Source organism: Rhinatrema bivittatum, chromosome 1, assembly GCF_901001135.1.
Source record: "Rhinatrema bivittatum chromosome 1, aRhiBiv1.1, whole genome shotgun sequence".
Lineage (NCBI taxonomy): Eukaryota > Metazoa > Chordata > Amphibia > Gymnophiona > Rhinatrematidae > Rhinatrema > Rhinatrema bivittatum.
In genome coordinates this window covers 187,570,829-187,597,676 of record NC_042615.1, presented here as the reverse complement: position 1 = coordinate 187,597,676, position 26,848 = coordinate 187,570,829, and the positions used below count along the sequence as shown (strand labels likewise).

Below are 26,848 nucleotides of genomic sequence, written 5' to 3'. Positions count from 1 at the left end.
GTGGTCCGGCATGGCAGCAGACTGGGGATATTTTACAGTTCTTCGGATGGGGGGGGGGGGGGGGGGGAAACGCTCCCTAACTCAGACGGAAAGCTATGTGCCAGTCACCAGTAAGAGAAATGGTTCACTGCCGGATAGTCACTGATGGACTGACATAGGGCTGGGATAGGTCCAGATGGAGTCATTGGTGGTCCAGCATAGGGTCATGTCTAGATAAAGTCATGGTGGGGTCAGCGCAGTAGGAACTTGCTTTGAGGATTCTGTGTCCGTGTTCTGTCTGTGTCCGTGGCCCCCACTTCTGGCTTTGCATGGGAAGCTATTGCTGTCTGTGGCTTCTGAGAAGGATGTGCTTGCTTGCTAGGGGAACACTAGCCCATTCAGATGGTTCAGTGTCTCATTTGCATCCTACAAAGTAGAGACAAAGTCATGTAGGATGCCAGTAATGTCATGAGACAAAGCACGAATGTGAACAGATGTCACATTGGCTGCAGCTGTGCTCTCTCTCACTGATATTCTGGCCTCTCTATGCATTTGGTGCATTTCCTTTTGCATGCACTCCATCTCTACATGTTTTGCCCTCCATCTGTCCATCACACTGGACTCCACAATTTCCTGCCTTGCAATCAGTTCCGCTGCGAGTTGGTCCACCATCACATCTCCCTAATTCTCCTCATGCTATGGAACCTACCGCGTCATCTCGTTAGGCTTTAACTGACGCCTCTATATTTCACGAGGTTCTCTCTCCATTACTCATTAACCTTCAGTATAATCATTTTTCTGAAGCACTAAATCAATGGAACATGTTCTTGTCATCTGCCCTTGATCAAGTTGCTCCACTGGTAAATCCAAATCATGCCCTTGGTTACACCATCCTACTGTTCAAACTGCCAGGCATGCCCTTAGGAGAGTTGAACGCCTTTGGAGAGAAGCTCCCTCCTCTGAGCGTGCCCAGACCTTCCACCTTTTATTTCGTAAATATCAAGATTGCTCCAATCTAGCTACGAAGGATTATTTTTCCAAAAAATAAAATGTTATAATTCGAAAGTTCTTTTTAACATTGCAAAAAAACTTACCAATCCCATAACATCTCATACTACATTATTAGATATTCCATCTGCAGAATCTTTTTCAATTTTTTTCAAACTGAAAATTGAAAAACTATGTGCTTCTTTTTCTGAATACTCTTAATTTCTTTAATTTTAATTTAATTTCTGAATACTGTATACTCACCCTACTCCACTTACATCTTCATCCTAGGAGAATTTTGAATTTGTTTCTTCGAATGAGGTTGAAAATTTCCAAATCCAACAACACAAATGCTTTGCTCTTCATCAATCTTTACATGTTCTCATAACATTATAGCTCCAATTTTTTCTAAGCTTATCAATCTTTCTCTTAATGAAGATTTAGTGATTCCATCTTTAAAACACGCTGTTGTACGTCCTTTGTTTAAAAAAAAAAGCAATCTTCACCTTTCAGATCCAAGTAATTACCAACCGATTTCTGCTTTACCCTATTTTACGAAAATATTACAATCTGCTGTTTTGAGTCAGCTGAACCTACATTGAGAAAGCTGAACTATTAGACCAACATCATTACGGCTTCCATCGATGCTTGAGTACTGAACTTTTACTTCTCTCCCTCACTGATACATTAAGACGAGGTCTTGATTTGGGTCAACAATTCTTGTTGGTGTCTTTTGCAGCATTTAATACGATCAACCACAACATTCTACTTTATAGGCTCCAGGAAATGGAATTTCGGCTACTGTCCTTAAATGGTTTTCCTCCTATCTATCTGACCGTACTCAATCCATCAAACTTAAAAATGAATTAAATTTCCTCTATAAAAGCCGGAGTTCCACAAGGTTCTGCACTTTCTTCCACTCTTTTTAATTTTTGCCTTGCTCCTATTTGTAAACTTCTTGCTGCCTTATCTGTTTGTTACAAACTCTATGCAAATGACATTCAATTTGTTTTGCGCATATGCCCATCATGGGACAATACACTCAAACACCTCAACATTTGTTTTTCTGCTATTCAAAAGTGGTTAAAACATCATAAATTATTATTAAACATGGCCAAAACTGAGTTTCTTGCTGTCCATAGCCCCTACACTACTTTTAATTTCAGTTCCATTTTGCTTCAAGGCTGCAATTTCATTATTCAAAAGCAAATCAGGTTTTATAATAGATATCACCTTGTCATTTCGCCCACAAATTAGACATGTTATTTCCAAAGGCTTCTATAAAATTCGTGTTTTGTCTGGCCTTAAAAAGCTTCACCATCTTCGCGAATTTTGTACAGTACTTCAGGCTTCTATTTTCCCCATTCTAGACTACGGCTATTCTCTCTATATTGGTTTGGCTAATATCTCTCTTTGTCCTTTGCAGTTACTTCTTCATGCAGCTAGCTGTTTGCTTTTTGGTTTGAAGCAGAGTGATCATATTAGTTCTACCCTGATAGAGCTACACTGGCTTTCCATTCATGAGAGGATAAAATACAAGGTTGCTATGATTATCTTTAAACTCTTAAATGATGACACGTCTCTGGGCCAATGCCATCCTCAGATTTTATGAGCCTACAAGATCTTTGCGCTCTTCCCAACATGGCCTGCTGGATATACCATCTTCATGGCTTGCCAGACTCCATATTACTAGAGAATGTGCGTTCTCAGTTGCGGGGCCCACTCTCTGGAACTGTTTTCCCTATTGAAATTAGAAAATTTGATTCTATCAAGAGTTTCAGAAAGCTAGTTAAAACTTATCTTTTTAATCTTGCTTATTTTTAGTACTTTTATTGTGTGATATATATATATATATATATATATATATGGAGAAGGGTGGCGCTTCTAACGGTGGCACTCAATGCCATTCGGATACCCACCAGCGGCTACAGAATTGCCACTCACAGGTGCCAGGTATCACTGGTACATCCTGGATGTCTAGCAAGGATGTGTCTGGTCATTGAGTTAGAGCTTGACTCAATGTCCTCTTGTATGGCTGCCGGTGTCTCGTTTATCAACTGCAGACTTATAGTGGATTCTTCTGTTCCCATAAGAGGTGGATCCGGGGCTGTATCCCCTGAAATGTGATGGAGGCATTCTTTTCAGTCATGAAGAGAGTGCCTCCACCATCCGATGACCACCTTCTTCCATAGCTCTGAATCAGTGCCTCCAGTATGGGCATCTGTCACATAGTCCTGCTGCAGAGACTGGTGAGGTAGTTGAGTCTACTGGAAGCCTGGGATGTGTTGGACCAGGTATGTTGCGTTGGTCCTCTTGTTCACTGGAGGTATGGAGAGCAGGGATGCTCCCATAACCTGTGTAACAATTCAACAAGGACTTCGTGAATTAGGCCTGGATTTATCAAAATGCGGTAAGTAACGCATGCGATAGCAAAAGGGGCGTGTTTTATGCTAATATAGCATTTATTGCAAAGAGCTAAGTTATCACAATTGCGATAAGTGCCAGACCTGTATTTCCTGCATTCAACCACTGGGGGACCATTTTTCATGGTCCGGGGGGGGGGGGGGGGCAGAGAGAGAGAGAGAGAGAGAGAGAGACTGGCCATAATATTGTGGCCCATAGGCAGGTATTTGTATCCCTATGGTGGGCCCACCTAGTAACTCGAGGTGGGGATTAGGTAAGCGTGTAGGGGGTTAGGGGCCACTTTGACATGATACGTGACACCTACGAACAGAACAGTGGTCTCTTGTGAAGATTTGCTGGCCTTCGGAGTGAGGAAACTCACTCCAAGATGAGATTTGGGCAAGGTTCTCTCAACCTAGCTTGATGGACTCTCTCTACCTGGGTAGGTAGAGAGAGTCTCTCTACCTGGGTAGGTAGAAAGAGTCCATCAAGCTAGGTTGAGAGAACCTTGCCCAAATCTCATCTTGGAGTGAGTTTCCTCACTCCGAAGGCCAGCAAATCTTCACAAGAGACCACTGTTCTGTTCGTAGGTGTCACGTAGCATGTCAAAGTGGCCCCTAACCCCCTACACTCTTACCTAATCCCCACCTCGAGTTACTAGATGGGCCCACCATAGGGATACAAATACCTGCCTATGGGCCACAATATAATGGGGGGTGTGTGTCTCTCTCTCTCTCTCCCCCAACGCTCTGAAGCTGTCAATTCAGCTGAAATCGGACTTACGGCAGACATCGCAAATGGCGATGAAACCTTACCGCATGGTCACGGCAGCTATCGCACAGCCTAACGCAATCTAAAGAAGTGTTGTTAAAATCTGCGTTATGGCTGTGCGATAGCTCTTCGCAGGCAGGCTAACCCAGCCCACTCTCTGCCCCTAACTCCTCCTATTTTTGGAATTTGCATCACACCATACGATATGGTGCGATCGCATGCGGTAAACACGTTTTTGCATGCGTTAAGGGCTTATCGCATGCGTTAAAGGCCTATCGCATGCGTTAACGGGGCTTTTCGCATGCGATAAGCCCTTAACGCATGCGAAAACGCCTTACCGCATTTTGATAAATGACCCCCCTTGGTATTGCTAACACCTCTTTAGGTGGGTCCATGAACTGCAACACTTCCAGGGTCTTTTGTCTGGTGTCTTCCTCAGATTGTAGCTGAAAAGGAATGGTATCAGCCATATCTTTAATAAAATTGAGAATACTCCCAATCACTGATCACACAATGATTCAGGAATCATCTTCATCCTAACCTTCAGTCTTTGGCTCTGACTGCACAGATATTGAAAGTCAGCTAGTCTCTTCTACGCTGTTGCCTACTCAAGTAAGGTTATTCTACCTTCAAGAAAATACTCTACCAGAAGATCTTACATTTTCAAATGGAAAATGTTTTTCTACCTGGTCTGTATTGGTCAATCAGGATCTGAAATGTCCTGCTCCCCTCTTTCTTCAATTCCTCTTAAGCCTTTCTTACTCGGGATTGAAAATTAACTCCGTCAGGGTTTATCTTAGTGCTATGGAAGCACAATACAAGAATTTGAATTATATTTCTCAGCAAGCAATTATTGCCAGATTCATGAAATACCTAATTCATCTTAAACCTCTGATTAAAGATCTTCCTACTTTTTGGAATCTAAATATTGTTTTGGCTCAGCTTATGAGAACACCATAAGCCTCTAGCAAAAGCAAAACTAAAATTCCTTTCTTGGAAGGTTTTGTTTTAGATAGCTGTAACTTCTGCCAAGAGAGAGTGAGTTGCAAGCACTAGTATCTCATACTCTCCGAATACCCACATTTTCTACAACAGAATAATTTTGAAAACTTACCCTAAATTTTTACTAAAAGTGATCTCTCAATTTAATTTAAATCAAACCATTGTACTGTCAACATTTGTTTCTCCAGACCAAACACTTGTCATCAGGGCAAACAGACTCTTCATGCATTGGCTTGCAGAAGACTTTCATTGTATTATTTAAAGAGAGCAAAGCCTTACAAAAAATGTTCACATCTATTAATTTCCTTCAAATAAGTCAAACAGGTTTTTATCAGTTACAAAAATAACTCTTTGCTTATGGATTTCTGATCACATCTCTTATTGTTATACTCAATCAGAACAACAAAGCAAGATGAAAGCCCAACAAATCAGTTATGGCAGCTTCCTTAGGCCATCTTCGTTCTGCTTCCATAGAAGATATTTGAAAGGCTGCTACCTAGTCTTTTGTCTGTACTTAGAAAATGCTTCACATCAAGACTAATTTTGGTCAAGCAGTTCTCAAAAGTGTGCTTAATTCCTTCAACTCTCCCCCAAACTCTTCAACATATAGGTTTGCATGTTTTTCACTACTAATAAGAACATAACAAATGTTTTCATGTGACCATCAATTTTGGAATCCCCACTTGTGCTTACCTATAAGAGGTGTTCTTTGTAGAGAGAACAAATCAGTCATACAATAAACATTTCTCCTCTAAGAGTTGAAGTTTACCATGATATAAAGATTGATGAGATTCATGTGGTGACTGCTGCTTGCAAACATCTGTGCATCCTCGGAAAACATTCTCAGGTTTTCAGAACTTTGAAAAAGCTTTTGCAACTCAGCACCATCAGATGATGCCACCCATTTTTGTAGCAATTTGTCCTGCTGCCTATGAACAATACCTATTACAGATAAGCAACTTTGCTTTCTCTAAACAGAAAGAGCTTCACTTTACTGTTTTTATCCTTATCCTCAGTTAGAAATTCCTAATAGGCAATGGCCTCAAATACAAGAAAGATACCTGCTTCTTGCTTGCTCTTAGCTGCAACTGCCTTTCTACTTCTCATAAAAAGTCCCATGACACTTGGCTTTTATTAAATTAATAAGGCAAGTTAGCAACACTAACAAAAAAAGAAAGTTCAAATAAACTTTCTCCCCCCCCAACCCCCCCACAAAAAAATAAAACAAAAAATCCTTGCTGTGGTTTGGTTGTTTCTCTGAATCCCACACAGATTCTTATCCCATTTAATGTGCATGTTATTGACTAGTTTGTTTTCTCAAAACCACTGTCTTTGTAATTTTCCAGAAATGCCACATTAACTTTGCTTCAGTAGACTATCATTTTATCAAAAACATTGGATGCTTTCCCACTAGCTGCACTGCAGTCAATGTGTGTTTATCCTGTTCTACCACATATGTATCAACTTTATAATCACAGTGGATTCTTAAATGTTTTCCTAGCATCTCTCTGACACTTGCAGTACCAAAGACATTTCTCCAATGAATATATTCAGAGGTCCCTGCTTTGTTCTTTATTCATGAAGGCTTTTGTCTGGAGGCTTGATAACTTTTTAAGATGACTTCCAACTGAACAAAATAAGGTTTCCCCATCCTCTGAATCAAAGTCTTAGCCAGTATGATCATTTGATCACAGACTATTCATTTGATAAATATCTATTAGCTATACACCTACATAACACATTTTAGACAGTCACATATTTTTCAATTGATCCAACCCTGTCCTGGACTGCAACTGGGAACTGTGCTTTTCAAAGTGCACTTATAGAGTTTACTCCTGTTCCTTAAATTTGCCAAAATTTTAAAAATATTCTGATCTTCTAAATCCATCCAACAAAAATGGTAGTTCTTTGCTAGGGTTGTATATTTCTAAGGTTGCTGCATAAAAATCTAGCTATTCTTCACACAGATATGAAAAAAGCAAGTTTGCTTACTGTAAACAAGGTTCTCCGTAGACAGCAGGATGAATTAGCCATGACACATGGGTGACGTCATTTAGAGGCGTTGAATGGACCCATCTCTCTCTAGGTCAGTAAAGTCTTAGTACTGAGCATATGTGGGATTTCCTGCATGTGTTGCCCTCAGTCCATTGTAGAACTTAGCTTTAGTTAGATAGTTGAGTCGCCAGGGAGGCAAGTAGATATTAAACATAGCTAATTCATTCTGCTGTCTATGGAGAACACCAGTTATGGTAAGCAAACTTGTTTTTTCCATCAACAAACAAAGTTGAATTAGCTATGAAACGAGGGGAGACCCAAACTGAGGGTTGCAGAGCAGAGCAGGTACTGAATGAGCAACCTGGATCCCCTGTGGAGAGTGGAACACTGGGAGAACAGGCTGCACAAAACTGCATACCCAAAGTTACTGTCACTTAACATAAGAACTCGCCATGCTGGGTCAGACCAAGGTTCCATCAAGCCCAGCATCCTGTTGCCACGAGAACCTGGCAATTACCCAAACACTAAGAAGATCCCATGCTACTGATGCAATTAATAGCAGTGGCTATTCCCTAAGTAAATTTGATTAAAATCAGTTAATGGACTTCTCCTCCAAGAACTTATCCAAACCTTTTTTGAACCCAGTTACACTACCTGCACTAACTACATCCTCTGGCAATAAATTCCAGAGCTTAACTGTGCGTTGCGTGAAAAATAATTTTCTCCGATTAGTCTTAAATGTGCTACTTGCTAACTTCATGGAATGCCCCCTAGTCCTTCAATTATCCGAAAGTGTAAATTACCAAGTCACATCTACTCAATCAAGACCTCTCATGATCTTAAAGACCTCTATCATATCCCCCTCAGCCGTCTCTTCTCCAAGTTGAACAGCCCTAACCTCTTCAGCCTTTCCTCATAGGGGAGCTGTTCCATCCCCTTTATCATTTTGGTTGCCCTTCTCTGTACCTTCTCCATCGCAACTATATTTTTTTTGAGATGCGACAGCCAGAATTGTACACAGGTGGGGTCTCACCAGGGAGCGATACAGAGGCATTATAACATTTTTCCGTTTTATTAAACATTCCCTTCCTAACAATTCCTAACATTCTGTTTGCTTTTTTGACTGCTGCAGCACACTGAGCCGAAGATTATAAAGTATTATCCACTATCATGCCTAGATCTTTTTCCTGGGTGGTAAATCCTAATATGGAATCTAACATCATGTAACTACAGCACGGGTTATTTTTCCCTATATGCAACACCTTGCACTTGTCCACATTAAATTTCATCTCCCATTTGGATGCCCAATCTTTCAGCCTTGCAAGGTCCTCCTGTAATGTGTCACAATCCACTTGTGATTTAACTACTCTGAATGATTTTGTATCATCCGCAAATTTGATAACCTCACTCATCATATTCCTTTCCAGATCATTATATATATATATATATATATATATATATATATATATATATATATATATATTGAAAAGCACCGGTCCAAGTACAGATCCCTGAGGCACTCCACTACTTACCCTTATCCACTGAGAAAATTGACCATTTAATCCTACTTTCTGTTTCCTGTCTTTTAATCAGTTTGTAATCCACGAAAGGACATCGCCTCCTATCCCATGACTTTTTAGTTTTCTTAGAAGCCTCTCATGAGGGACTTTGTCAACCGCTTTCTGAAAATCCAAATACACTACATCTACCGGGCTCACCTTTATCCACGTTTATTAACCCCTTCAAAAAATGAAGCAGATTTGTTAGGCAAGACTTCCCTTGGGTAAATCCATGTTGACTGTGTTCCATTAAACCATGTCTTTCTATATGCTCTACAATTTTGATCTTGAGAATAGTTTCCACTATTTTTTCTGGCACTGAAGTCAGGCTCACTGGTCTATAGTTACCCGGATCGCCCCTGGAGCCCTTTTTAAATATTGAGGTTACATTGGCCACCCTCAAGTCTTCACGTACAATGGATGATTTGAATGATAGGTTAAAGGCAGGTTGAGGCCTCCAATTCAGTAATGGGTACACAAATAGGATCCCTACAGACTACTGGGGCCACCTTCATAAAAGACACTGTGATATTATATAAAAATTTGGAAAATATGGAAAATTTATTACGCAATAAGAATCTGCGATTTTTAAATTTCCCATATACGAGGTTATTATCTCCTCAAGAACTCTTTAAAAAATATATAAATGAGATCTTACATATTACTAATGATATTTTGATATCAAAAATGTATTATGTATCAAATTATAAGAGAGAATTAATAGAACCTGAAGGAGGAATAGATGTTTTGTGTGAAAAAAGCCCAAATTTAACATCATTTTTAGAGGCCTCAACGGATGATATAGCCACAAGAGCCACATTAATAGTGGCTTTTTCCTTAGAACAAGATAAGAATCATGTTCTAATGAAATATTTTCAAAATAAAAGTTTTCTTTTTTGTGGCAAATTGGTGCAAGTATTTCCTGACGTGTCTAGGAATACCCAGAATAGAAGGAGACAATTTCTTTTGATGCGTCAAAGAGTGTTAGCCCTTGGGGCAACATTTTTTCTTAAGTTTCCCTGCAAATGTATTGTGATTTACCAGAAAAATAAGTTTGTTTTTCTTGAACCTTCTAATCTAGAGTTATTCCTTTCAGATAAAGGTGGTTAGAGATTGAGTTTTGTTGGAAATATAGCTGGTCAGTAAAAAAATTTTTTCTCTCTTTAATATTCATGTAATGAATAATTTTCAGCAATTATTTTCTTTATATAAACTCCCCTATAAAGTGGACTTTCATGTAAAAGGAGGAAAGTATTTGTTTTATTTGATTTAAATGTGGTAGTATTTGCCTGTTCTTTTTACATTATACCTTTCTTTTCATTGTAAAAAAATGATTGAGAAATTTAATAAAGTATAAATAAAAAAAAAAAAAAAATTTAACTAATAGATCAGAAATTTCATTTCTTAGTTCCTTCAGTACCCTAGGACTCATACCATCCAGTCCAGGTGATTTGCTACTCTTTAGTTTGTCAATCTGGCCTACTACATCTTCCAGGTTCACAGTGATTTGGTTCAGTTCATCTGACTCATCACCCCTGAAAACCATCCCCAAAACTGGTATCTCCCCAACATCCTCATTAGTAAATATGGAAGCAAAGAATTCATTCAGTCTTTCAGCAATGGCCTTATCTTCCCTAAGAGCCCCTTTAACTCCTCGGTCACCTAATGGTCCAACCGACTCCCTCACAGGTTTCTTGCTTCAGATATATTTTAAAAAGTTTTTATTATGAGTTTTTACCTCTATGACCAACTTCATTTCAAATTCTCTCTTCAACTGTCTTATCAATGTTTTACACTTAACTTGACAATGCTTATGTTTTATCCTATTTTCTTCAGATGGATCATTCTTCCAGATTTTGAAGGATTTTTTTGGCTAAAATAGCCTCTTTTACCTCACCTTTTAGCCATCACGGTAATTGTTTTGTCTTCCTTCCACCTCTCTTAATGCGTGGAATACATATGGACTGCACCTCTAGGATTGTACTTTTAAACAATGTCCATGCCTGTTGAACACTTAACCTTTGCGGCTGCACCTTTCAAGTTTTTTCTAACTATTTTCCTCATTTTATCAAAGTTTCCCTTTTGAAAGTTTAGTGTTAGAGCTGTAGATTTACTTATTATCCCCCTTCCAGTTATTAGTTTAAATTTGATCATGTTATGATCATTGTTGCCAAGTGGCCCCACCACTGTTACTTCTCTCACCAAATCCTGCGTTCCACTAAGAATTAAATCTAAAATAGCTCCCTCTATTGTTGGTTCCTGAACCAATTGCTCCATGGAGCATGTCTGACTACTTTGTCCAGGTGGACGGTAGTATACTCCTATCACTATACTCTTACCCAACACACATGGGATTTCTACCCATATAGATTCTATTGAGCATTTAGTCTCTTGTATGATCTTTATCCTGTTGGACTCTATACCCTCCCGGACATAAAGTGCCACACCCCCACTAAGTTGATCCTCCCTATCATTGCGATATAATTTGTACCCTGATATAGCATTGTCCCTTTGGTTATCCTCCTTCCACCAAGTCTCTGTGATGCCAATTATGTCAATCTCATCATTTTTTGCTATACACTAACTCTCCCATCTTACTTCTTAAGATTTCTGGCACTGGCATACAGACATTACAAAATGTGTTTTTTGTTTGCATTAACAACCTGCTTTTCAGTTGTTAGGGATAATTTGGAAATCATTTGCTTCGGTGAATTTTTTACATATAGGCACATGGACTACATTTGCTTTTATTGGAACCTCTCTGTTGGGATGCCCTAACTCTCCTGTTTCATTAACATCCTTCAAGGATACATTTCTCCGAACCATGCACTGCTGAGTGACTGTCGGCTTTCCCCCTTGTTCTAGTTTAAAAGCTGCTCTATCTCCTTTTTGAAAGTTAGTGCAAGCAGGTTGGTTCCACTCTGGTTAAAGTGGAGCCCATCCTTTCGGAAAACTCTCCCCTTTCCCCAAAAGTTTCCCCAGTTCCTTACAAAACTGAATCTCTCTTCCCTGCACCATCATCTCATCTACGCATTGAAACTCTGGAGCTCTGCCTGCCTCTGGGGACCTGCAAGTGGAACAAGAAGCATTTCAGAGAATGCCACCCTGGAGGTTCTGGATTTCAGCTTCCTACCTAAAATCCTAAATTTGGCTTCCAGATACTGTAGATTGTCCAGACGGTAGTGAGACGTGAAGATGTGAACTGATGATCAGGTTGCAGCTTTACAGATGTCTTCAATGGCTCTTAAATAAGTAACTGAAGTAGCCATGGTTCTTACTTAATGAACATTGAAAAGGTCTGTGACCTGAAGGCCAGCCAATGCATAACAATTCATGATACAGTCTGCTAGCCAATTGGACAAAGTATGTTTGGCAACAGCTACGTCTAGTTTGTTAGGACCATAGGATACAAACAGTGGAGAAGCATGTGGCTGAGTTTTCTTCACATAACAGCATAAGGTCTGTTTACATTTCAGTGAATGGAGGGCCTTCTCTCCTTTATGGGCATGTTATCGTGGAAAGAATGCGGGCAAACAATAACTTGTGAATCTCCACACTTGATTCAAATGAAATGCAGAAACCACATTAAATAGAAACTTAGGATAGGTGCAAAGCATTACCCTATTGTGAAAAAATTGCAGGTACAGAGAGTAGTAAGCTGAATTTTCTAGCAGAAGTGATAGCGACCAAGAATACCACATTTAATATAAGAAACATCAAGGAAGCAGAGTCCAGTGGCTTGTAGGGTGGTTTTATCAGTTGTGCTATGATGATGTTGAAATCCCATGGCACTGGTGATTTCACATGCCACAGAACCTTCATGAATTTTTATAAGAGTCATGAATTTTGAAGAGTGACGCAAAATTTGACAACTTTCCTTTTGCTTCCTGATGCAAACAAGTTGACTGACAGAATATCCTGTTTGCTGCAACTTCATCCACTCATAGGATTGAAAAACTCTGCTGAGGTGATCAGCCTACATGTTGGAGAATCTGGGAAGGTAAGTAGCCTGAAAGAATGCCCCATGACTGAGGACCTATTTCCAAATTATCTTGAGTTTCCTGGCAGAGGGTCCAGGACCCTTTGCCCCCTTGCTTATGTAGAACATTGCCACTTGATTGTCGGTTTGAATCAAACTTCTCTTTCTGTAGAGAAGATGAGAAAATATTCTCAATGCATGATAAATGACTCATTGTTCTAAGAGACTGATTTGGAACAAGTGTTCTGTTGCTGATCAAGTTCCCCAAGTTGGAAACAGCTTCTTTGAATACCCTACCTTCTGGACACATCCATCACCAGTATCACCTAATAAGGTAAAACTCAAAGATGGTAACCCATCTTCAGGGCCATGTTTTTATCTCTGGGGTCAGTCTTATGGAATGCGACAAGGGATGATTCAGCTCATCCCACTGTGAGCAGAGGCCCCACCAGAGAGCTCTAATATTCAGTTGAGTCATAGGGACCACATGCACTGTCACCACCATGTGCCCAAGGAAAACCAAATTTCTTCAAGCTGTAGGGATTTATTACCTATGTTTAGCACCCCACTAAATAAATATATATATAAAGATATATTTTTTACCAGCAGCATGAGAATGTCAGAGAATTACACAAGTTCATTTGTCTTAAATAATGAAAATCATCTTGGTGGCAAGAACTTAGTAGATATCAGAAAATTTGGAGGACAATATCATATACATTAGTCTGGGCTTGCATCTGAAAGGTGCTAAAGAGCCTACTGTTTAACCCACTGATCAAAGCTAGGAACAAAACTCCAAATCTCACCATTGCTGCAGATTCTCATGGATTTCTGGTACTGGGTTTCATGATCTGCTGTCTCCTAACTCTGCTTATCTCTTGAAGTGCGCTTAGCTAGCAAGGAGACTCCCTCTGTCCTCAAGAGAGGGACAGAGCGAGTTCAGCACTTACTCTAAATACGCAGCAGGGAAGCAAAACTTCAATGTGGCGCTGTACTCTTTAGTTTTGCATCAGTCTCTTTCAGCCCAAATACAGGGAGAGGCTGTCAGCATGCTAAGGAGGATCATTCTTTTTCTTGATGGCTGCTGACCTCAGTGCTTTCTTTCCCTGCTGTTTTGAGGGCTTAGATATGCATTATTCAGTGAGCTAATTCACATTAAAGTGAATACACGATTAAAGGTGTGATTGGATGTTTTTCCCACTCTTGGACTGTTTCTTTGTCCTCGGTTCATCTCCAGGCCACATAAAGATTGACCAGGTTTACGATGCTGGCAGCTAGTTGATAACTCTTCTGATATAGATTGGTTGGCTCTGGCCAGGGGTTCATAAACCCAGGGACCCAGGGTGTCTATTTTTATACACACACACACCCATCCAATGTCCCATGTTCTCTCTGTATTTACAGAAAATAGACTTCTTTATTTGCAGGGCTCTGCAAATTAGGTACATTGTCTGGTTAGAAAAGGTCCTCATCTCTACATTTGAGCCAAAGAAAATACAGGTTAAGTATCAATTTTGCTGATGAAAGAGAATCCATTTTGACTGCATGTAGAGTAGTGAAGATTCAGGCATCACCCCTACAGGGCCATGACTATCTCGCTGCAGCAAGTCCTGGACCTGTGCTTGTCATGTTGTCATGTCTTTGTCATCTAATGAATCTCTCTATCTATGCCCTGATAAACTTGATTTTCTGGGTGGGGGATGAGGTTTGGCTTGGCGGAATTGACTATTAAACCTAGTGAATAAAGAAACTAGATCGCCTTCTGCAAGCAGTCTAGCCACACTGCCTGAGAAGATTCCATCACCAACAAATCACCCAGGTAAGAGAAAGCACAAATCCCATGACAAAGATGTGTCACTGCTACCGTCAAGACGTGGTATAGATTCCGGCCATCAATTCTTTCTCATTTCATTAGATATCTCCTCTGCTTTCTACACAGTTGACCATGAAATCTTGTTCCATCGACTTCAGGAATTCAGCCTTAGTGGTACTGTACTAAACTGGTTTCACTCCTATCTTTCACAACGCTCTCAAATTATCAAATTCAATAATGAACTTTCAACTCTGTCTCATCAAAACTGGTGTTCCCCAGGGTTCAGCACGCTCCTCTGTTCTCCAATTTTTTTTATCCCCCATCTGTAAAATTCTCTCTTTATGACTGTTTGTTACAAACTGTATGCCAATGACATACAATTTGAATTACGCATCACCCCTCTTTAGAACACCTTCAAATTTATTTTTCCACAATCACCTTATGGCTCAAGCACAATAAATTATCTTTAAGTATTGCCAAAATTGAATTTTTAGTTATTCACTGTCCTTATTCCTCCTTCAATTAAAATTCAGGTATTCCTCAAACTCATCTTCGCTCTCTGTAGTTGTTAAACTCTGCCGTGCGGCTCCTTGCAGATGTAAAACGATTCAAACATATCACTCCAATTCTAATTGAATTGCATTGGATCTCTATTAACAAATGCATTAAATATAAACTTGGTATGCTCGTTTACAAACTTCTCAATGACCAAACCTCTCACTGGGCCAATTCAATTCTTAAATTCTATCGACCCACCAGATTACTGCGTTACTCATAGTGAGGCCTTTTGGAAATTCCATCTCCCAAACAAGCTAGGCTTCACATTATTCGCAAATGTGCCTTTTCCATTGCTGCACCAACTTTATGGAGTTCTTTTCCAATAAATATTAGGCAATGTGACTCAATTAAGATGTTTAGGAAACAGATTAAAAAGTTTTTATTTAATCTGGCCTATAGTTAATGTTTGTGACTCTACTTGTCTATTTATTTTAACATGGTTATTATTTATTTTAATTTTATTTTCAGTTCTGTTTTTAGTGTATTTAAGTTTTTTACTCAAATCGGTTTATTATATGTTACTCATTTTATTGTCCTTTTAAGTTTTATTATATTATATATGTTTATTTGTTTTATTATATTATGTATGTAAACTTGTTCTCTGCCTAGGCCTCACAGTGTTAGGCAGTTTATAAATCCAAATAAATGTAAAATGTAAATGTCAGGAATTTTGTAAGATTTATGGGACCACCAGGCAGAACCTTAAATTGCCATACTGGGTCAGAGCAAGGGTCCATCAAACCCAGCATCCTGTTTCCAACAGTGGCCAATCCAGGCTACAAGTACCTGGCAAGTATCCAAACACTAAGTAGATCCCATGTTACTGATGCCAGTAATAGCAATGGCTATTCTCTAAAACAACTTGATTTATAACAGTTAATGGACTTCTTGTTGCGTTCGTGCCTATTCTCACCATTGCTCCACCCTCTCTACCTTTGTGGAGACTCCCTTTGGCTCAGACGGACAGATGCAGCTGTGGCTTCTCCCCGCCTCTTGGTCCCGGTATCCCGGGGCTGGCCTGACGCTACGGATCCGCCATGTTCCTGATGATGTAAGGGCACGTGCACGCGCTCCAGACTTTGTACCAGCAAGGGCGCAAACCTCGGGGGCATCCCCCCATAGTGATGTCATCCATTTTCAATTTAAAAGGTCTTGGTTTGCTAACTACAATCGAGTTAGCAAGGAACTCCAACGGGACTTGCTTCGGCAGTCCACGCTACTTGCAACTACGTTCCGAATCAGCAAGGGGAAATCTTTCTCCACTGCTCGGCCTTTTCAAACTTACCAGGAGTACCCGCTCCTCGGGGGGCTCCGCGCTCTCTCTTCTTGATTTCAGATTGTTGGATGGGATCCGGTATTCGCTCCTCAAGGGCCTACGTTCCCGAAGACTCAGAAGACTCTTACTGCCTGGAGGCGATGGCAGACGTGAACACAGTGAGTCCTGTTACAGACAGGAACCGATACTTGCTCCATGAGGGCCCTTGTTCCTAATCGCTAAGGCTTCCTTCAGTCTAAGACGTTATCGCAGGTATGGAGATCGTGAGTTACCATTGCAGATTGCAGATAGGAACCGGTACTCGCTCCACGAGGGCCTACGTTCCTAAATCTCTTCTAGCCTCTCTTCTATTCCAGAAGCCATCCCATACACTGCCTATAGGAACCAGTACTCGTCTGCGGCTCCTGTTCCTGAATACTGAAGACTCTCTGTTGAGAAGACATTACAGATATCTACAATTGTGAGTGTATCATCTACCACTGGTTATGCCCAGCATACCCTGTCTACTCACTACCTATAGTCTCTCCTTACAGCTCAGCAACTCAGAGATCATAGTTCTAGTATCAGAGGGACTTCAGCCCTGCCGGGCACATCAACTCACTACTGCCACCTCTGGTGGTTCTACTTCCAGTCTAATAAAGAACTATCTCTGTTTGTCTCACTACTCCACTTGAGGGCGCTGTCATCTGCTATCGGCCCAGGGATTCACTATTCTACTAAGTGTTACTCCTTACACTAATAGAGCGGTATTATCATCTGCCACTCTGTGGGAGCCAGCCCACATCAGACCATTACTCCTCTCTCTGCAGAAGCTGAACCATATCAGATAGCTATCTCCCCATGGGGATCATACAGATTGCTGGCTCATCTTTCTACAGGAAGAAAGCATACAGTTGCTACTCCTTCCCTCTTGGGGAGCAGAGCACTAACAGATTGCTACTCCTTGGCAAGATCCATAACAGATTGCTAAACTCGTCCTCCTACAGGAGCCAAGCCTATCAGACTGGGAGGAGCTGATCGATACCAGATTGCTCACTCCGCCCTCCTGGCGGGGTAAGCGCTAACAGATTGCTAACTCCTCCTTCAACAGGAGTATCCAGCAGCCAAATTCATAACAGATTGCTAACTCTGCCCCCCTGGCAGGGTGATAGCTAATTGATTGCTAACTCCGCCCCCCTGGCGGGGTGATTTATAATACTTCTCCTCCATGAACTTATCCAAACCATTTTTTAAACCCAGCTACACTAACTGCACTAACATCCTATGGCAACACATTCCAGAGCTTAATTGTACGTTGAGTGAAAAATAATTTTCTCCAATTAGTTTTAAATGGGCTCCCTGCTAACTTCATGGAGTGCCCCCTGGTCCTATTATCCGAAAGAGTAAATAACCGATTCACATTTATCTGTTCTAGACCTCTCATGATTTTAAAGACCACTATCATATCTGCCCTCAGCCATCTCCTTCTCCAAGCTGAACAGCCCTTACCTCTTCAGCCTTTCCTCATAGGGGAGCTGTTCCATCCCCTTTATCATTCTGGTTGCCGTTCTCTATATCTCCTCCATCACAACTATTTATTTATTTATTTATTTAAACTCTTTTGATATACCGATGCTCAAGACAAATATCTTATCGTACCGGTTTACAGCAAAACCAGGGATAACCAATTAAAATAGAAGAAAAGTTACAAAAAACAAGGTGAAGAATTCAGGACAATTAAGAGAGTAAGAGATAGCTTAACATAGCGCTACAATAGCGTAGGGTAAATAACAAGCAACTTATAATGGTAACTAGGTCACTGACCTGATAGGTAATTCAAACAGAAACAGTTTTACAGGTAAGGGGAGGGAAGGTGACAACTGTCAGTGGCAAACTATATCTTTTTTGAGATACAGCGACCAGAACTGTACACAGTACTCAAGGTGCGGTCTCACCATGGAGCGATATAGAGGCATTAATACATTTTCCATTTTATTCTGTTTGCTTTTTTGACTGATGCAATACACTGAGCTGAGAATTTCAATGTATTATGCACTATGACGCCTAGATCTTTTTCCTGGCTGGTAGCTGCTAATATGGAACCTAACATCGTGTAACTACAGCAAGGATTATTTTTCTCTATATGCATCACCTTGCACTTGTCCACATTAAATTTCATTTGCCATTTGGATGCCCAATCTTCCAGTCTCACATGGTCCTGCTGCAATTTATCACAATTCGCTTGTGATTGAATAATTTTGTATCATCTGCAAATTTGATTACTTCACTCATCATATTCCTTTCCAGATCATTTATAAATATATTGAAAAGCACCGGTCCAATTACAGATTCCTTAGGCACTCTACTGTTTACCCTTTTCCACGGAGAAAATTGACCATTTAATCATACTCAGTTTCCTGTCTTTCAATTAGTTTGTAATCCATGAAAGGACACAGCCTCCTATCCCATGACCTTTTAGTTTCCTTAGAAGCCTCTCATGAGGAGTTTGTCAAACGTCTTCTGAAAATCCAAATACACTGGCTCACCTTTATCCACGTATATTAATCCCTTCAAAAACTGAAGCAGATTTACCTTGCCTTGGGTAAATCCATGCTGACTTTTTTCTATTAAATCATATCTTAACTTACCTTGGGTAAATCCATGATGACTTTTTTCTATTAAATCTTGTCTTTCTATATGCTCTGTGATTTTGATCTTTAGAATAGTTTCCACTATTTTTCCTGGCACTGAAGTCAGGTTTACTGGTCTATAGTTTCCCAGATTGCCCCTGGAGCCCTTTTTAAATATTGAGGTTACATTCACTACACTCCAGTCTTCAGGTACAATGGATGATTTTAATGATAGGTTACAAGTTTTAACTAATAGATCTGAAATTTCATTTTTTAGTTCCTCCAGAACCCCAGTGTGCATACCATCCAGTCTAGGTAATTTGCTACTCTTTAGCTTGTCAATCTGGCCTACTACATCTTCCAAGTTCACAGTGATTTGGTTCAATTCATCTGAATCATCACCCTTGAAAACCATCTCTGGAATTGGTATCTCCCCAACATCCGCATTAGTAAACAGAGAAGCAAAGAATTCCGTTAGTCTTTCTGCAATGGCCTTATCTTCCCTAAGAGCCCCTTTAATGCCTCAGTCATCTAATGGTCCAACCGACGCCCTCACAGATTTCTTGCTTTGTATGAAATATTTTTTAAAGTTTTTATTACAAGATTGGCTTTGGAAGCTGCATCAGCTAACCAATTTCGCAACCATAGTTTATGCCTGGACGCTATCACCGAATCCACTCCTCTGCCCAATGTCTGGATCAAATCACAGCCTGTGTCTGCTAAAAAGGGGGCAGCAGGCTCCATAATCGCTCTGGAATTCCCTCCAGACTCATCAATCTCCTGAGAGAGAAGCAGACAAGATCTCGCCACTAGGGTGCAAATGGAGGCAATCTGTAAATTCATCGTCACTGCCTCAAAGGCTTGCTTAAGAATAGCCTCAATCCTTCTATTATGTACATTCTTCAAGGCTGCTGCTCCCTCTATGGGGATAGTCGTCCACTTAGAAATGGCACATACACAGCATCCACTCTGAGAAAATGCAAATGCTTTCTCACAGCCAGATGCAGTGGGTACAGGCCTAGCAATGTCTGACCCTCTTTAAAATTTGCCTCTGGAGCGTCCTATTCCAGATCAATCAATTTCTGAATGGCATCCATCATAGGAAAAAAACAAGAGGCTTTATTGTAAGGAAACCAAAATGGATTTCTTCCTTGGCTCTGACATAGCATCTGAACGAGGATCACCCATCTGTTTCAAAGTCTGGGAAATCAGGGCCGGCAGTTCATCTCTATGAAAGAACAACAACATGGTTCGATATGGTTCCAGCCCTGGAGGAATTTCCCCATCTTCCAGGGAATCGGGATCAACCTCATCATCAGTACAATCCGGATTCCTGTCGGGAGCAACTGCAGGGAGCCGAGGCGAGCCCCGGCACATAAGCATAGGACTGGAAGCGGGAAGAGCCACTGGCTGAGGGTCTGACTGGACAGAAATGGAGGAAGTGGAGGACTGTACCTGAAGAAAGGCTTGTAAACTTTGAAAAAATTACACCCAAGAAAAAGAAGCAAGTCTAGACCAAGACCAGAAGGAACAGGAGCTGGTCACACAGAACTGCCCTTGCCAGCAGAGGAGCCAGTCAAGGGAGAACCAAGATCTGGCATCCCCCCAGTCAAGGCTGTGACCAACCCATCATCAAAATGGGAAGAGCCATGCTTAACAAAATCAGAGGAAGACAACTCTCCCTGAGCGTCTGAGCAGTGCTGACACAGGTTAGAAGCCAGGTCAAGCTGAGAAGCTCTAATATGACAGGCAACACAAATAGGAAAATGCTTAGGTTTCTTGCTTACCAGCACCATTGCTGTGGTAGACATGCGACGGATCAACTCACGCTCAAAAATGAAATGTGCCCAAAAAATAAGCAACTAAAAGAAAGTACAGCAAGGCACATGTACAACCTGTGCACCAAGTCAAGTGCATAAAAAATTTTGTGCGCGTAAAAAGCACGCCCAAAAACAGAGCACACATGTTTGCAGAGCTAACACTGCGCACATCGACAGCCTACAGAGGGCAGAAGACGCACAAGAGCGTGCGAAAATGGCCACTGCGGTCTACCACACAGCGTGCAAGAAATAAAAGCCTAACTGAGGGGCCTAGCCCACTGGGGGCCGCTCAACTCGCCAGGCTGTTCAGTTCCCCAACGGGAGCAGGAACGAACATCGGTATGGCACACTGAGAACGGAGACCGGAAAAAGTCCTGAAACCCCTCTGTCTCTGATTCTGGGTAAAACTTTTCTGAGCTCAGCGCTTACCTGCTGAGTACAGAGACTATCTCCTGCTGCAGGGGGGAGAGGGCATCTGCCATCATTGCCGGGCTCAGCCTCCTGAACCCACTGGCTTTCAGCTGAACTATCAACTAAGTCCACGCCAGGAAACCCAGCTACCACACCAAGGTACACCTCTAAGGGACTATGGAATTCACCTCAGGAATTATCAATTGGGGGAGGGACATTTAGGTATCACCGCAGGAGAGTGGGGCTTTCTTTTCCTGAATTTAGAATTTCAAATTTCTCCTTCCAAAAAGCTCAAAGCAATCTCCATAGGGAGATGCACATCCATCTGCTGGAGACGGAGAATACTGGCAGGCTGGGGTCACTTCAGGGCTATATATAATGTATCGTCAGCTTGCTCTATCTCCATCTGCTGGCAGGGGAGCATAAACCTGAGTCCATCTGTCTACATGCTAGGAAATCTTCATTTTGTAATGCTAACAGGAATCAGGACCACTGAAATACACAAGGGGGATAATTTCCAGAACTCTATGCCTTGCTATTGGTACAGAGGGACATATCTATGGTTCACAAAAATACTATTCCTTTCAGAAATCAGAGAATTAGACCATTTATTTTTAAAACCTAATTTCACCAAAAAAAAAAAAAAAAAGGAAAAATAAAATTACCTGATTAAACATATAGAGGACTCGTGTCACATCATTTGCGTACTGGCATAGAGAATAGTCCTCTTCTGCCCAGAAGCCACCTCGGTCACATCTACGCCAAGCTCTTCTCTCATCCTGTGGGTTGCCAGGATATATCCCACTGCCAGCAGAGTAGCGAGTACACAGTAGGTATGCACTGATGCCAGCCAATGTTCTAGGCCACCTAGAGGGTTGAAGGAAAAAGATTAGAAGAATGTATGATAGGCATAACAAATTTAAAATAAATAAGGAATTAAGCTCTAGACAAACACTGAAGTATTAAACATCTGTAAGCCATTAAAAGATTACCTTGGACAGTCTCCTCAACTCCCTAAACTATGCAAAATATAAAAGGCAAATAACTGCCAGGAATGTAAAACTCAGATATCTTTCCAATGTGTCTGCAAACTAGAGACAAGAAAATATTGTAGAAAGTGCTGGTAGAAAATGTCACACCAGGATTATGAACCTCTTGAAAACAAGTTTTCCCCTTTACCTCTCTTTAAAAAAAAATCACTAAAATTCTAGAAATTCAATTAACAAAAGGCCTCCATATCAGCTTTTCAAACAAATTTAAATAGTCTCCTCAGAAACAGACTGCAATTTCTTGGCAAGTCTGTAGTGGGAGAATTGTAGATTTTTCAGTGTGTTCAAACACAAATTATCTTCCACAAAACTTTCCATTCTAATATGCCAAAAAGCAATTTTTCAATGCAGAAGGCAGTAGTGCAAACCTTTTTTTTGTTGTTGTTGTTAAACTTCAGTTGATAGTTATTCAAAAGGGGAACAGGGAAGATAAATGTAGAAAGAATTTGCGAAGAGTAGGACCAGCAGAAGGTAGAAGTCTCAAACAAGTCATTTGCTCATGGGGAAGGTGACAAAACTAAAGCAGGAAATGGCATTAATAAATGTAACAATTCCAAACTCATTTACAGGGAAGATAAGTACTTACACAATTGAGAGTGGCTAAGACTATGGGACCATATGGAGTACAGTTCAGGATACTAAAATAGCAAAAATTTGTATTGACTGCACCTCCCACTGCTCTGTTCAATTTGTCTTTGAAGACTGAGAAAGATTGGGAGGGCAACAGATGTAGTCTTACTACAAAAACTAGTAACATGGAGACAGCAGGCTCATTGACCCATTAGTCTAACTTAACTACAGGGCAAAACTATGGAAAAATACTTTAAAATAAAAAAAAAATATATATATAGTGCAGCAATTTTAACAGGCCGTTTCAAAACACTCCGCGGGCCACTCTCCTGACAACCGATGCTTAATTTTACCAGCGTCGGTTGTCGAACCCACTGACAGCCACGGGTTTGGAAAACGGATGCCGGCAAATTGAGCGTCCGTTTTCCAACCCGTGGGCCAGCAGACAGCTTTTTTTTGGGACTTCCAACTTAATATCGCTATGATATTAAGTCAAAGTTTTTTCTGCTTTTCTGAGAGTAAAATGTGCGGCTTGGCCGCACATTTTACTTTCAGTATAACGCGGGGATAATTAATAGGCTCATCAACATGTAGTTTCGTGGGGGGGGGGGGGGGGCAGGTTGGCTGCACGTTTTCCACGTGCTCTTATTATCCCTTACAATATAAAGGGGTAATAATAGCACGTCTAAAACGCGCGGTCAAAGGGGGGCTAAACGGTGCGCTCGGCTGAGCGCACCGTTGTGTATCAGCCTGTAAGTAAATAGATTAAGGACAACAAAAAAATATGGCTCCCTAAAATAAAAGCTCTTCAAACGAGTTCTTTAACAAGATGACAAGGATTAGGCTTGATGGCTGTGTGGTAGGATGCACTGCCATGAGGTAGACAAGTTAATATTTGTGGGCAGAGTACCTGCTATCTGGACTCATCAGGGCTGGAAATGCTGAGTTGGCAGCATTCACAGACCCTGGGGGAAGACATCTCAGGCATGAGACTCACCATCACTACCTAGAGAGGATCTGTGTCAGCTGTGTGAGTTCTGGAGGGAGTTAGTTTGCGGTCTCTGGCTGAGGACTGCAGCTGCGATGGCTGCATCAATTTGGGTAAGGGATAAAAATAGAGGAAAATTCCTGAGGAATTGCAAATCATAAAAAGAACATTTATTTCCTTACAGCTGAAAATATCCAAAGTGTAGAATAATATAACATACAATCAATAAAAAAAAAGACCCACCCTATTTTTTCCCAGACTCCCCTCCAAAAACAAAACCATTAAGTCTTCATCCATTTTTACCCTAAACACAATCACCCATTTTCCAAGAACAAATATAGCCTCACAACTTATCCCAAAATGTCAGTATCCGATACAGCATTACAAGAAGCAGTATTACTAATCTGGAAATACCTGGTCAAAGAACCATATTTTAATAGGGATGTGAATCGTGTGCCCGATCGTTTTAACGATCGGGTTCGGCTGGGGGGGGTGGGTGAAATCTGATCGTTAGAGATGTGAATTGGGATCGGTTCCGATTCCAATTCACATCACTAATTTGTTTTAGTGAGGCCCGCGCCGATAAAAAAAAACCCCACCCCGACCCTTTAAAATTACCCCCTTAGCCTCCCCCACTCTCCCGCCCCCCCCCCCCAAACCTTTTTACACATACCTGGTGGTCCAGGGGGGCCGCGGGGAGCGATCTCCCATTCCCAGGCCATCGGCTGTGCTAAAAAAAATGGCGCCGATGGCCCTTTGCCCTTACCATGTGACAGGGCAAAGGTAGCGCCAGCGCCATTTTGAATATTGGCAATATGGCCTGAGTGCAGGAGATCGCTCCCGGACCCCCGCTGGACCCCCAGGGACTTTTGGCCAGCTTGGGGGGGGGCCTCCTGACCCCCACAAGACTTGCCAAAAGTCCAGCGGGGTCCGGGAACGACCTCCTGCACTCCGGCCATATTGCCAATATTCAAAATGGCGCTGGCGCTACCTTTGCCCAGTCACATGGTAAGGGCAAAGGGCCATCGGCGCCATTTTTTTTAGCACAGCCGATGGCCTGGGAATGGGAGATCGCTCCCCGCGACCCCCCTGGACCACCAGGTATGTGTAAAAAGTTTTTTTTTGGGGGGGCGGGAGAGTGGGGGAGGCTAAGGGGGTAATTTTAAAGGGTCGGGGTGGGGTTTTTTTTTTTTTTATCGGGCCATCGGCGTCATTTATATTAGTGGCAGCCAAAATGGCGCCGATGGCCCGAGAGCGGGAGATCGCGCCGGGACCCCCCCCACTGGACCACCAGGTAATTTAAAACATTTTGGGGGGTTCAGGAGGGTGGGGGATTTGTTTTAAAGGGTCGGGGTGGGTTTAGGGGTTGTTTTGGTGTGCCGGTTTTCCCACCCTCCCCCGATTTACGATTTTTCATGATAAATTGGGGGAATTTCTATTGTATCGCGACTCTGATTTTTGACGATTTAAAAAATATCTGACGATTTTTTTAAATCGTCAAAAAACGATTCACATCCCTATATTTTAAGGCTCTGCTTAAAAAAGCCAAAATCTCATAGGCCACAGTTCCTTAGGTAATCTGCTCCAGAGATCAGGAACTGATCTTGGATAATCTAATCTCTGATTGCTGAACTAAATAGCCAAGTTTCCATAAGGGATCTCATTGTCCTTCTAGGCACACACAATTTTAAAGAATCCTGAAGATATTTAAAAGCTTGATCAACAATTGTCTTAAATGTAAATGTTAAAATTTTAAATTGTACTCAATGAAGGCCCATGGTGCCATAGCTGAGTACAGGCTGATGCTGCTTGAGCTAAAAGCTCAAAGGAGGAGAAAGAAACTGCTGGGCCCAAAAAAAAAAAAAAAAAGAAAAACTTGATCATGGAGTTATAGCAGATATTGCATATTTGGACTTCAGTTAGGCTTTTGACATGGCTCCACAAAGAAGACTGTATACAAGCAGGATAGCACAGGATTATGACAAAGTTGTAAATTGGGTGAGAAACTGATTAAGCAACAGAACACAAATTGTAGAGTCTTTGAAGTCCATGCTGATAAAGGAATGTGACAGGTGGAATATTCCAGAGCTCAGCACTAGGAACAGTTCTTGTCAATATCTTTATTTAGCAAATTTGCAGAGCAACTGGATGAAAAATATGCTCATTTGCAGATCATACAAAAATTTATAACAGAGTAGATACATTGGAAGTGGTGAAAAAAATGAAGAGACCTGAAACACTGGAAGAATGTTCAAAGGTTTGGAAAATGAGCTTCAGTGCTAATAAGTGTGATATCATGCAGCTGAAGTACAAAATTCCACTGGCAACATATAATTTGCAAGGACAAGAACTCGAAACTGTTAAATAAGAATGTGATCTAAGAGTAATCATCTCAGATGATGAAGGGAGCCAGTCAATGTAAAGTAACTAGGAAAACTCACTTATGCTTGGTTGCATAAGTAAAGAGAGGTATCATCAGCAAAGATGGAAGAGACAAGCTTCATAAGGGCATTGAGAGGATGGAAGTAATTCAGGGAAAGGCTACTAAAATGATACAGGGTCTGAAACACAAACCCTCAAAGGAAAGGCTAAACACACTTGAAATGTACTTATTGTTAGAAAGATGTGGGACAAGATAGAAATATCTACAGAATTTGTAAAATGTGAAGCATTTTAAGAGAACATGAATGATCGGACAAAATACGTCTTATTTTTAAACTATTTTATTATTAAAAACTATTTTATGCATGCTAAAGACTTCTTGGAACCCCCAAGCTCAGCAGGCCTTTGAAGAACTGAAACAACTCGTTGTATCAGCTCCAATCCTGCATCACCCTAATCCAGCCAAACCTTTTGTCTTAAAAGTAGATGCCTCCAAGTATAGCAAATGTTGCTTACCTGTAGCAAGTGTTCTCACAGGACAGCAGGATGTTAGTCCTCATATATGGGTTACATCAAAGGATGGAGCCCAATCATGGAACACTTTTGTCAAAGTTTCTAGAACTTTGACTGGCACCTACTGGGCATGCACAGGATGGCACTAACCCTGCAACCAGCAGGGGTCCCCCTTCAGTCTAGT

The 26,848-nt window shown here is 41.2% G+C and overlaps 1 protein-coding gene across 3 annotated transcripts in view; it reads right to left on the bottom strand.

Annotated features, from left to right (window-relative positions):
- The window catches only part of ADGRA3 (adhesion G protein-coupled receptor A3), a 462,035-nt gene that overhangs the window by 222,535 nt on the left and 212,652 nt on the right, over nt 1-26,848 (bottom strand). For all 3 annotated transcript variants that reach the window (XM_029590300.1, XM_029590282.1, XM_029590290.1), the window contains one exon: nt 21,828-22,029. In XM_029590300.1, the coding sequence (XP_029446160.1) occupies nt 21,828-22,029 (202 nt within the window). The remainder of the gene's footprint in view (nt 1-21,827; nt 22,030-26,848) is intronic.